The sequence below is a fragment of the Dermacentor andersoni genome, unplaced genomic scaffold (assembly GCF_023375885.2).
Source record: "Dermacentor andersoni unplaced genomic scaffold, qqDerAnde1_hic_scaffold ctg00000039.1, whole genome shotgun sequence".
Classification (NCBI taxonomy): Eukaryota; Metazoa; Arthropoda; class Arachnida; order Ixodida; family Ixodidae; genus Dermacentor; species Dermacentor andersoni.
In genome coordinates, this window is record NW_027314752.1 from 1,153,819 (window position 1) to 1,167,161 (window position 13,343).

Consider the following 13,343-nt stretch of genomic DNA (forward strand, 5'->3'; position numbering starts at 1 on the left):
TGGCATTCTTAAAACATAATGGAGCAGCTTTTCCCATTATACTGGTACATGCTATGAATTACCTCGGCAGCTCAACATATCTGAGCATACAGTAACACTTGTGTAACAGAATGTTGTGTAGCATACTGCACACGCATGCATGTTCCTAATTCACATTTGGCTTAATACATTGACACCTACATCGCATGACGGCGTCGATAGAAAATTGCTATCCGAGTTCCCAAGTTACAAATAAGCAAGCTTTGAAATGAAGACCCAGCACTGATATGGCCACATGTTGGTGCAGGTGCCTCTTTACGTGGATGTAACGTGCCACAGTCTGAAGGCATATGTGCCACCAAAATGGCTGAGTGGATGTGGAAGTAATCCTTAGGAGTGCAACTTGCAGAACAAAAATAAAAAGCCACAAATATGTTTATTTATTACACGAAGGTACATTGTCGCCCTATATAGAAGAATTTCTTGCATACTGAATGGAATACAAATCAAATAGTGCGAGAATTGAAACAAATGTAGAATATGTTTGAAACTGTTTTTCATGAATGCACAGCTATTGTCAAAATATGGGTAAAACAATGTACACATCCTGGTGTTCCTCTACTACGCACATTCTTATGTTTTATGCCTACTATGCCCATAGGGGTGACATTTGTCATACTTTTCCTTCACTTTGAGGTTCATTAGTGCACAGGTAATGCTTTAAGTGTTCGAGGAATATTAGAAAATAGTTATATTGACAAAGCGCCTACTTTACCGTATGAAATATTTGCACGCCCTTAATCGAAACAGTGAACCCTCGTATTTATTATCTTAAAATCATGTCCTGTGCACAATTTTGTCGGTGCGGACATTCCTGATGAGAGACTAGCACAACTGTAATTCAGAAAGCATCTTTTTCAAATTTCAAAAAACAGGATTGGCCCAATTTCTTGGTTTCTGCACATAATGTATTACACAGTGCAGGTTTATATATAAGCCCAATTCAATGTGTAAAGTTTATACAAATATTTCCACAAATATATGTCACACTAGTGCTTATAGAAATGCTGGTACATTATTTGAAATAAAATGTAAGAATGAATTAAGCATGGTGGACTTGACATTCGACTCAAACATTAGATTACTCATCTATGTTACTTATAACAGGTTCCTTCTGTGTTAATAATGAAGTTCCATCTGCCGTCCCTCAACTTCTCTTGAAGCCCCAGATACAATAAAGTGCTAACATCCCTATATTGCATGCTGTCAATAAACTATTGAAATATCAAGAACAGACAATGAATACTCAACAAACACTGGCATCTATTTGGTGCTCTGGTGAAACAGACAGTGGAAAGCTTACAGAACAATCAATTCCTCTAAAAAAGTACCCATTTGTAAAAGAAATAATGGCACAAATAGAATAAGATCAAAAGAATCCATGATGAACCATGTACACCAGAACCAAGAGGCAACAAATGCAAGAATTGGTCTAAGAGAACAAGTTCATATGTACCAAAGAGAATACTGAAAAAAAAAAAAAAAAACAGGGCCTAAAGAACACATCCTTCAGACATTTGTAGTGTAACAATAACGATCACAATGAACATACATAGTTTGCTGGGGCATGCAAACAGTAATTTTTGAGATACAAATGAACATTGATTACTTTTCAAATCATGAAAAGCCACAATATAACAAAGCAAATAGCTATTTTTGCCGACTTCTGTTAATTAAAGTTTAACTGTACATTGTTTTCTTTCTCAGCTACGACAACTATATGTGGGTCAGTTCTCATAAATCCTTTTGCTCTGTGTTCGATAACGTGTTGAGAAAAGATGTAGAAAAAATATGGTGACGCCGCAAAAGTGTTTCAGGGACCCTTTAAGAGCAAGCTTGGGCTTGGGGGCTCCCATCTAAATGCGTGGGAAAGGAGAAATCGGTTTTCTTGACAAGTGCAGCACCAGACCACATGAGGTTTGCTGCATATAAAGGAAATAGAATCTAGTGAATGTTGGTAGTGAATTTTTTATTTAGGCCATCAGTCTTTTAATAAAAATTTTGAAAATCACGAATTTTCAGAAAATGAAACTATCAAGTTTACATCTAACTGAGCAATGAAAAATATCACAGTTCTGTAAAATGCTACAAGTAGGACATCTATAAAGTGGACAAAATTGACGTATTATACAAGGTGTTAAAATATGCGACTAATAGTGAGTCTGGTAGCGGCATGGCGAACAGCTGTCTGAGCTTTGCTTGCTTCATTTTGCAGATCTCTGCTTGCGTCGGCCGCCACTATCCAGAGGACTATGCTTTTTCCATTTGTCGATTGCGTGGCATTCCGGTACATGTGAACTTGGACTCCACCTTCAACGGCACATGTAATTTCCTATCACACGAGAACCTGCTTATCGACGACGATGAACTTCATTGGTGCTGGTCAAACAGTGGATGGCGGACTACTGCTGCAACGCTCACGTGGTTGCACGACGACATAAAGCCAGACTCGCGGCTTCTACTCTTCAGTGGGTCCGGTAGCAGCATGGCGAACGGCTGTCTCAACGTTGCTTGCTTCATCTTGCAGGTAAGCAATAGACACCGTGTGCATTGCTTCAGAAGTGACGATCGTTGTTTGCTGCTGCTGCTGGACCCTGAGTGCCTTTTGTGTATGTTTTCTTGTTTGTTGCATTCCTTGAGAATATTGCTAATTATGTAGAGTGATGTAAAGTCAAACCCTGGCCCAGACACAAAATCTGAACATGTGCTCACGGAACTGCTTGAAGGGCAAACACAGATAAGCCAAGATTTAGTAAGTCTCACCGCTAAAATTGATACATTTGAAGATAGGATCTCGAAAATAGAAGCGTGGGCGTCGGCCACCGCTGACATCGACCAGCGTGTGTATACTTTAGAAGAAACAGTCGACCTTAGAAAAGCCATCGAACTGCTGGGCAGAAAAAATGATTCGGAAAAGCATTCACGTCGGAACAACTTAATAATCTATGGTGTGCCTGAGCCATCGCCTGAATTCCCAGAGCAACTACTTGCCACTGTGCTGAAGCTCTTTTCCACGAAACTGAAAATAGAATGCAACTGCATTGAGTGCTGTCATTGCGTCGGTGCATAAAGGTGAGACCTATCATACTTAAGCTGCTCAATTTCAGAGTGAAGAGTTCGATACTAAGGAATGCTATTGAATTCATAGGGTCAGATACTCATATCAGTGAGGATTTTTCTTTCCCTGTGTGGCAAACTCGCAAAGCTTTGTGGGTAATTCGGTCGAGCTTAGGAAGAATGTGAACAAGGTTCGACTGAGCTTTGACATTCTGATAGTAGACAGCATCTGCTACTCCTGGGATGACACTAGCAAGTCGCGTATCAAAACTTCCAGCAACATACCCACCACTAGCAGCACAGAGTTACTTCGGGAAAGATACAACCTAACCCTTTTGAATATAAATGCACGCAGCCTATTGAACAAGCCAGTTCACTTCAATTGGCTAATTGAATGCCATCAACCATCTCTGATCTGTGTCAGTGAGACCTGGCTAAATGACTTGGTCAAAGAAGGTGAGTTTGTGCCTCCTAATTACTCTGTCTTGCGATGTGACAGGTTAAGAGGTAGGGGCGGCGGAGTAGTTTTATTTATTCACAAAGGCATTGATTTTGTAGTGATACCGAGTCTTCTTAACACAGAGTCGGTATGGTGCAAATTATAAATAGGTGATCTTGTGGTGGCTACTGGCACTTTATACCCGCCTCCTGATTCCAAAAAAAAAAAGTAGATTCCTAGATTGTTGCAATTATATATTAAAACACAAGCTTCACGACTGTAAATTGATCCTTGCTGGTGATTTCAATACCCCTTGTATTAACTGGAGTACATTGACTTCGTATGGACGTGACAGGCCGATTTGTGACTCGCTTATTGACTTTGGTTTTGTTGTTAGATCTGACAGATTGTTAGTAGCGTTACCCGAGAGAGCTCGATCCTAGACCTGATTTTCCTTAACCAAAGGTTAATACAAAATGGATAGGGCTGCCAAATCATAGAAGGCCTGTCCGATCACACAGGAGTTCTGCTGAAGGTTGATGTCACTTGTGAGTGCAATAGACTTGCTTTTCAGATTGTCAATAATTTTTCCCATGCTGATTACAATTCTATTGGTAATATTCTAGCATCCTCTTCTGACGCTTTTCTACAATGTAGCAGCATTTGCAGTGTGGACAAGTTGTTTGATATGTTCTGCAACATTCTTAAGAAATGCATCTTGCAGCTTGTTCCCAAGAAGTGTGTGAAACGCAGCCTGAAGCACGCTTGGTATAATGGGGACATTATTCATCTTATCAGGGGCATCAAGAGGCTCCGGAAACATAACAATGTGAGTCATAGCAACCAATGCTCAATACTGCACCAGCTTCAGTCCGAATTAAAACCAAAAATGCACAAAGCCAGACACTTTTATTTCGACACCTTGTTATCAACATTCTTGAAAGAAAACGCATCTAAGTTTTCAAAACGGTGCATGCGGCTGCTCATGACACTTCATCATTGATCATTAACGATCACCCTTCCTTTGATCCTCTGATTATTTCCAAAACTTTCAATGCTTATTTTGAGTCTGTACTTTGTCAGGACGATGGCGTCGGTCCCCCTTTTTGCATCAACAACACTTTATCAGAGCGTCCTGCTCTCGTTATAGCTAACGCTTGTGTTCATAACTTATTACTAACAATTGATACTACAAAAAGGTTTGGAGCTGACGGAGGGCCAAACAAATTTTTGTAGCGATACTCTGAAGGGAATACTCGGTACTTGACAGTTATATTTAACAAATCTCTTAAGATGTCTCTAAGTTCCACAGGTTTGAAAACAAGCTAACATCATACCAATCTTCAAATCTGGCAGCAAACAGCTAATCACTAGCTGCCCACATGTTGCAAACTTCTCGAGCACATCATTCAGTATTTATCAGCAAAAAACTTTCTATCCCCACAGCAGCATGGTTTTCGAGCAGGATTTTCTACAGGGCAATTATTAGAATTTACGCATGACATAGTCACATCACTAAATAACCGCGGTCAGCTTGATGCCATCTTTTTCGACTACTCAAAAGCACTTCACAGGGTAAGCCATTGAAAACTACTACAACTTGCTGCAATCTCTCCTGGTAATAAACTAATTGACTAGATATCTGATTACCTGCACCTCCGACTCCAATCCGTCACTTTTAATTGCAAAACCTCTTCTATAGCTCAGGTCATCTCAGGGGTGCTGCAGGGCTCAGTTCTCGGGCCGCTCTTATTCATCATATATGTTAATGACATTATTGAAGTAGCCAGAAACACACAAGTGAAAATATCTCTACACAGATGATTGCGTGATCTATTGCAACATTCGTACTCTTCGTGATCAAGAAGTTCTTAACAACGTATTTTCATCATTTTCAGACTGGAGTAACACATGACAGATCAGCATTACCTTAAGCAAAACTGTGGCAATGACTTTTACTAACAAGAAACAGCCCCTAAAATTCACGTACAGCACTCAAGGGTACAGTATAAACGAAGTTAACAAGTTCAAATGCTTTGGACTTACTTTAACAACTAACCTAACCTTAGTTATGCCAACCCTTAGTTGGCATAATCATATCAATACAGTCTGCTATAAAGCGCTGCAAAAATTAGGGTGCCTAAAACGAACCTTAAAGCAAGGCACTAAAGAGTGCAAGCTTAAAACCTATAAATCACTAGTTAGACCTGTTTTAGAGTATGCTTCTGTAGTGTGGTCGCCTCATCGCATGAAGGATATTTCCAAATTAGAATCCACTCAGAAAAAAGTTACGACCGTATGTTTTCACCGTCATCGCACGCACACGCTTTATCACTCGACCCACTGTCGTTTCGTTGCACGTGTGACCGTCTAATCTTGCAGCACAAAATCATACAAGGATCGACTAACAATGAAGCGCCTACCTTGCTAATGACACCTTCTGTGCGATTAAGTTGATGTATTCACCCATTAAACATAGCACCCTTCATTGCAATAATAGATGGTTTTAAGTTTTCTTTTTTTCCACACACTGTTGAATTATGGAATAACTTAGTTGGTTCTCTGCGTTTATTGCCGACTAATCAATTTCGGAAAGAACTGCCTAACCATGTTAGTTGACATTTTTGTGTTCATAAGTTATGTAACCCACTTCTGCTATGTCTCTAAATGAGATAGCAGCGTTTGTAAATAAATAAATAAATAAATAATAAATGAGTAGGACATTTGAAAGGTCCCCGTAAGTAGTGTAAGAAATTAACAAAAGAAATGAATTCATACATTAAATTTGTCCGCTTTGAAAAATCTAGCTGATGCAGCTTACCGAGCTATATCTATTCCAGGTACAGAGCTAAAAATTTATGAAGTTCTAGCTCCAATTTTTTTCATGCTGAACCATCTTTGTAAATTCCTGTTATAACATTCAGGCCTTCAACCAAAAATATGCTGCCAGCAATCACCAGAATTTAGGTTTTTCTCTCCAATTGTAACAAATTTCGTTATAATCGACACACTGGTTATTCAGAAAAACATTCCTGCGTTTTACATGTATTTGAATAGGCGGCATCGGAGTTTGGCTCGAGTTAAAGCTTGCTTTCAGGAGTATGTAGAGACACTTGTGCTACCTGATGCAGTAGCACACCACGTAACATACTACACATAAGTATATTTTGTAATTCAGACTCTAGTTCAACAAGAGTGTTGACTTACATTACAGCACCATGGTGCTGTGCTCTCTTTAATCTGTTCAAGTGATGAGGACCTGGAGCAGACGGTGCAACTTTATGGCCGGTCACCTGTATGAATGCACTGGTGTATCTCCAGGGCATTCTTCAACGAGAATCTCTGAAGGCAGAGTGGGCACTGAAATGGCTTCTCGTCTCATGTCTCCTGAGACTGCCCTTTTGTGAGAAGCTCTGCGAGCATGAAGGGCACTCAAATGGCTTCTCGCCTGAGTGAGTGAGGAGGTGCACTTTCAGGTCGTACTTTCGTGAGAAGCACCGAGAGCATGAAGGGCACTGATATGGCTTCTCGCCTGTGTGGCTGTACAGGTGGGCTTTCAAGTAAGACTTGCGCGAGAAGCGTTGAGAGCATGAAGGGCATTCATATGGCTTCTTGCCTGTGTGGTTGAGCAGGTGGGTTTTCAGGCTGCACTTTTGAGAAAAGCTCTGAGGGCATAAAAGGCAATGAAACGGTTTCTCGCCCGTATGGATGCGCAAGTGGACTTTCAGGTGACCTTTATCCGAGAAGCTCCGAAAGCATGAAGTGCACTGAAATGGCGTCTTGATTGTGTGGGTGAGCAGGTGGGTTCTCAGTCTCTGCTTCTGTGGAAAGCTCTGAGGGCATAAAGGGCAATGAAACAGTTTCTCGCCAGTATGGTCGCTGGCATGTTCTTCCAGAAGAAATAGTTCATCAGTCTCATAGTCACATAGCTGACATCGGTGGAAGCATCCTTGCTTTGAGTTGTCACATTTGGCAGTTGATGCAGAAATTAAAGGCCTCGATGCTGCACAAACAAAAAAAAGTAAGTAAGAGTTGTTAAGAAATGGCAAAAAAGAACACAGAGGCTAAATTTAATGACAAGCAATCTTTTTCATTTGATTTGGGAGATCTTCAGGGTGATTTCAAGTACGATGAAACAAAGAACTCCTAACGGTTATTTTTATTTACTCAGTAGCCACCACAAGATCACCTATTTATAATTTGCACTATAGCGACTCTGTGTCAGGAAGACTCGGTATCACTACAAAATCAATGCCTTTGTGAATAAATAAAGCTACTCTGCCGCCCCTACCTCTTAACCTGTCGCATCGCAAGACAGAGTAATTAGGAGGCACAAACTGGCACAACAAATTTGTTTTATACCAGACTTCATCAGTTAGTTTCCTCTTGATCACGCACTGAACTTTGGCAACATTATCTTAAGTCGAGATTTGAAGGAGGCGGCTAGGAAATGCTGCAGTTTTTCCCATATAACCTGCCAACCCGCATCCTCTTTCAGAACAGTCCATAAAGAAAAAAAATAATATGCGCGTATAACCCATGAAAATAACTGCATACACAACCCCCAGATGTGTACAAAACAGCATCCATTATGGTATAAACTACTTGTCCATGTCGTATCTTAAGCCAATGACTGCTTTACTGTTTCCCGAGATGGGAGCTGGGCCGTTGATCACAGCTTATCGTGACCCAAGTTCAACTCTGCTAGCGCCATCTGCACTATTACCTGCTAAATGCAAATTGGCGACCCACGTAGAGGAGGAGAATGACCGACAGTGGAGGAGAGAAGGGAGCTTCAACACACAGGGGTGGAAAAAGGGTGGGATTCCCCAGGAGATAGCGAAAGTATGAGTACTCGAGAACCTTGCCCTGAAGTGTGGCTTTGTGGCAGCGCAGGCTGTGTTGTCATGGAGCGAAACTTCAAATCCGAATTTCAGTAATTCACACCCCGATCCTGACCTTACAGAAAATTTTAGCAATGTTTGGTGCGGCTCAGAGCTGCAAAAATACGGCAACTCCTTTTGGAGTGCACTCTGCTCCTTCCTTGTGCTTTGCCATCACAAAATAGAGGCAAATGATTGCCGGAACCGACAACGAATAGTACGCTCCCATTGCAAAGCGCAGTGGATTTTAACACACTAGCAGGTGAAGGTATTGTAGTATTTGCAAAGGGAGATACCAAGCACCGTCGGTGACTTTAAAGGAATGACACACACACTAGTTTCATACTGTGCCTAACTTACCCTTCGGCTGCAGGGAGGGTGTCCACACACACACACACACACACACACACACACACATTATATATATATATATATATACACACACACACACGTGTGTGTGTGTCTGTGTGAGGATGTTACAAGTCCTCTTTCGAATGAGGCGATGGGTAGTGCCACCAAGCTCTTGTTATTTTAATGCCCAGTGCCATAGCTATGTTAAAGTAAAGAAAAGAAAAAAAAAAACCTTGGTGAATTCAAATTAACAAAGTTTCTGAATCCCTACAGTGAATTTTGTTTTTGTCCACCACCATTTTTCTAGATTACCTATTTTTCTTTCGCCATGCTTTAAACCGCCTTTTACTAATCTCTATTGCGGACATGTTTACTTTGCCCATGCTCTCGTTGAACCCAAGGGCGTCAAGAAAGCCAGTGATTCCTAAATCGACCGCTGGGCAGATATCTTCACATTCTAATAGAACATGCTTCATGGTTTCCCTAGCTTTACCACAGCAAGCACATGCTTCGTCTTCCTTCCTATATCTCGCTTTATAAATGCGTGTTCTAAGGCATTCTGATCTCGCTTCGAAAAGTAATGAGCTTCCCTTTGAGTTATCATAAACTGTTGCTTTCCAGATTTCGTTTTTTCCTCTTAAGTAGTTACTCATGGTAGGTTTCTTTTCCATTGCCGCCACCCACGAGATTATTTCAGCCTCTGACTTTTCACTTGACGTTCTTTGTAGCTATGTTGCTCACCACACAGGCCGCATACTTGCTGGTAACCTTCCTAGTTCTTTTCCTCCACTGTGAATCAATGTTTTTCCTGTACAGATACCTAAACACTCTCCCAGCCCATTTACTTTCTTCCACATTCCTCAGTCATTCTTCATGATTCATTTTTCTGTGTGCATCCCTCACTTCAAAACTTGCCCAGCCCATATCACCCTGGACAGCTTTATTTGTAGTCCTCCCGTGAGCGCCCAATGTGGGAGTCCCACTGACCTTTGGTTGCCATCAAGTCCTAATCGTAGCCCTGATTTCAAGCAAACAATCGCATTTCCAAAAGTAAGTCCTGGCACCCTTACAACTTTGCACATACCCTGCAGCACCTCGTATCTATTGTATCCCCATAGCCCTCTGTGTTTCATTATGGCCGCATTTCTCTTCCCCTTTACTTTATTCTTTTTTCCTGTTTCCATATATTTATTGCCTTCATTTATTCGTATACCAAGATATTTGTATTCATTTACGCAAGATATTTCCTGGCGCGGTATTGTCACTGTCTGTTTGCTGTTTTTAAGGAATACTATAACACCCCATTTTTTAACGCAACATTTCAGACATAACTTCTCCCCTTCCTTTCCACAGAATTAGCCAGACATTGCATGTCACTCTGTGTGTTAGCTAGCAACACAATGTCGTCCGCATAAAACAAACCTGGAAGCTGCTGCTCTACTATTGTACCGGCCTGTTTGTATGAGAGATTAAACCCGATATGACTTCTTTCTAGCTCCCTTTCCCTCCTCACCATGTACATCATAAACAGCAGTGGGGATAACGGGCACCCCTGCTTCAGTCACTTGTTGATATCAACTTTCTCCTTGCTCCTCATTCCTTCTCATTCGATGCAAACGGTATTTTCTAGGTAAATCTCTCTCAAAAACTCTAGACAATTGACACCTAAGCCTTTCCCTTCGTGAATATCCCACAAAATGTTGTGGCCTACGTTGTCGCTCCTGCAATTTCTAAAGACGCCACATACAACCGTTTCTTTTCTACTCTGATCACTTCAATAGACTGAGCATGGAGAAAAAATTAGAATCCAGATGTCTATCTATTATAAAGCCATCGTGAAGTTCCTTTAAAATGCCGTTATTCTCTGCCCATTCTTCCAGCTTTAATTTAATTGCCTGCATTGCTAACCTGTATATTACCGATGTAATAGTCAACGGTCTAAACGAGTGAATTCAATCTTTCTCCCCCTTACCTATATATTATATTTATTTTACTTTGTCGCAAACTGTCTGGTATTCGTCTATCTTTTAGACTTTTTGCTACTGCTTTCCACAGAGCTTCCTTACTTTTTGGACCTAGTTGATCAATCAGCCTAACGGGAACTTCGTCTAGCCCTGTGGCTGTCGGCTTCGGAATTTTTTCTTGGGCTTTCTTCCAGTTGAAATTTGTCAGCACCAACTCCTTTTTCATCTGGTTCTCTTTCACGAACTTTTATTCCTCAAGTAAAACCTCATCATTGCCTTGGAAAGATTCGGCTGTTATTTTTCCAATGCAATTTAATGGTGCGTTCCCTTTCAGTTTGTTTCCATCGTCATCTAAGATATGTTGTATTGTTTCAGACTTACTGCCTAAAGGTTTATGTGGTTCCAAAATATTCTAGTTGCGGCCTTCTTTTTCTCCCGTATTTCTGACAAACAATGTTCACTTTCACCTTTTATCATTGCTTGCACCACTATTTGAACCACAGACTTTTTCTCCCGGTATATTTCCCATTTACTGGCTACTTCATCCTGCGGCGACTGCACCTTCTTTGCCTGCCTGTGCTCTCGGGATACTTCCTGTTGTTCGGCGATCGCTTCTCGTATCTCCCTGTTTGACCAGCTTTTCAGTTACTCTTTTTCCTTTCCAATGAATAGCTGCTTCTCTTTCCGCATTTCTTTTGTTATTACATTTGGAAGCTCACTATATTCCCACTCATTGCTTGGCAATTTGTCAAGTTCTTCCTAGACTCTCGTAGCTATAGTTGTTATTTGTTCAGCGTTCGAATTTGGACTGGACATTTTGTTCTCCTTGCTCTCTTTCGCAACTGCATATCTCAGTTTCAGAATGATGTGTTTATGGTCACTTGCTATGCTACTATACCCTTCCTCGTCAATGACCATTTCTCTCATCTTACCATGGATTCCTTCTGTCATCAGGCAGTAATGTCAATTGCCGGTTTCATAATTCCCCCGTGGTCCGCTTGTTGCTCACAAACATCTAGTATTGACTTCTCGTTGTTGTCGGCATAGCCATCTAGATCCTGTGCGTGGGCATTCTTGTCACCTAACAGGACAATTTCAGCATCACTCCCGAAACCCTTAATATCAGAACTTAGGCATTCCACTAAGTGATTCTCGAGCACTAATCTATTACTTTAGCTTGACTTAATATTTGTCCTTAGTGTCCCTTTAAGCTCAGAACAAGTTCAACAAATTTACATGATCAAGACTGCTGTATTAGACCATTTAGTATTTGGCAGTGGAATTGTAGGCAGTCCAGTAATAAGAAGGCATCTCTGCAGCAGCTTGTTAGAACGCGTGGTGTGAAACCTCAGGTTATGTTACAGGAAACACTGATGTCTAGGGTGACCTTAACAGGTTTCAAAGCAGAAGTAAAGGATAATGAGCATGGCAGAGGACTCGCAACTTTCATTAATAGGATGTTGGCATATATTAGGAATGATCTTCACATGGCGGATTGCAAGATTGAATATATTATGATGGAGCTAATTTTAGGTCGGCAAAGCTTACTGCAGATGCATTTAGAATCCTAGTTCCAGTTCTTTACCTTTATCAGATATTACAAAATGGCTAAATTTTTACTTTGCTCTAATACACTAAAACCCACAGATACGTTTTTCGAAAGCGAGAAAAGAAAAGAAAGTACCTTACCTATTCGCATAATGATCACACTTTATTGTTAAAAAAATTGACGCAAATTCAGGGGTGCCATCATTACACAAGTTAAGTTATCTGAGAAAAGAAAAACAATTTTTCATCCTGCATTTGCTGTGGGATGACAATAGGTCAACAAACAGGCGGCTGCCGTTGTAATACTGTAGTGCGGGACACCAAAACAAAAATGGAGGCCGGCAGAGCAAGCCAAACGCGCCGAACGAAATTTATTATTTTTCCTGAGTATATTATGCACATTGAAACCGTTTCTTCCGTATCAGTAATGAATAGTATTGTTAATATTGGCAGGTCTGTGGCAATAACATAACCATGTCCACTTGCGGGGACAGAAACAGAGGTGGGCATGCTTAGCTGCCAGTGACATAGAAACACATGGCGGGTATGAAGTGGAAATTGCGTCATTTGTCTTCACTACTATCCTAATACGGCACGTTTCCGCCAAGGGTGGGGGAATATCTTAGCTGTGTTCCAAGCGTCCGCGTATGAAGAGGGTGCACTTCTAATGTATCAGTGTGAACGTGGCCACTATCGTTGCTGCTTGCGATTTGTTGCGTGCCCACGAGTGCAGACGAGATGAACCGACAGGCGCCTTTTTTGTTGTTGTTGGTCACAACATTTATAAAGCCTACAAATAATAAAGCCAACACAAGTTTGGTTGTAGCCTTTTTTTTTTTTGGAAGTGCGGAAAGTGATGAAAGGAATGAAATGGGGCATCTGCTTAAGAATGTTCGGTGAGTGCGGACTGCTTGGTATGTCTTGGAAGAGTCGTTCGCGTAGCATTCGACAGATGGTAAGCGCGATCATGATTAGGTAGACTTGGCACACGACATATCGCTGCAGCAAGTTCGGGGTGCGATCATTACAAGGGAAAGAAAAAAATCTAATTTTGACGACAAA

The 13,343-nt window shown here is 41.1% G+C and overlaps 1 protein-coding gene across 2 annotated transcripts in view; it reads right to left on the bottom strand.

Annotated features, from left to right (window-relative positions):
- Positions 1–396: 396 nt before the first annotated feature.
- LOC126527951 (uncharacterized) overlaps positions 397–13,343 on the bottom strand; it is a 34,618-nt gene continuing 21,671 nt past the window's right edge. For both annotated transcript variants that reach the window (XM_072285716.1, XM_072285715.1), the window contains 3 exons: positions 11,666–11,814; positions 6,743–7,538; positions 397–1,961 (listed from right to left, as the gene is read on the bottom strand). In XM_072285716.1, the coding sequence (XP_072141817.1) occupies positions 6,865–7,538; positions 11,666–11,684 (693 nt within the window). In that variant the 5' untranslated portion in view covers positions 11,685–11,814 and the 3' untranslated portion in view covers positions 397–1,961; positions 6,743–6,864. The remainder of the gene's footprint in view (positions 1,962–6,742; positions 7,539–11,665; positions 11,815–13,343) is intronic.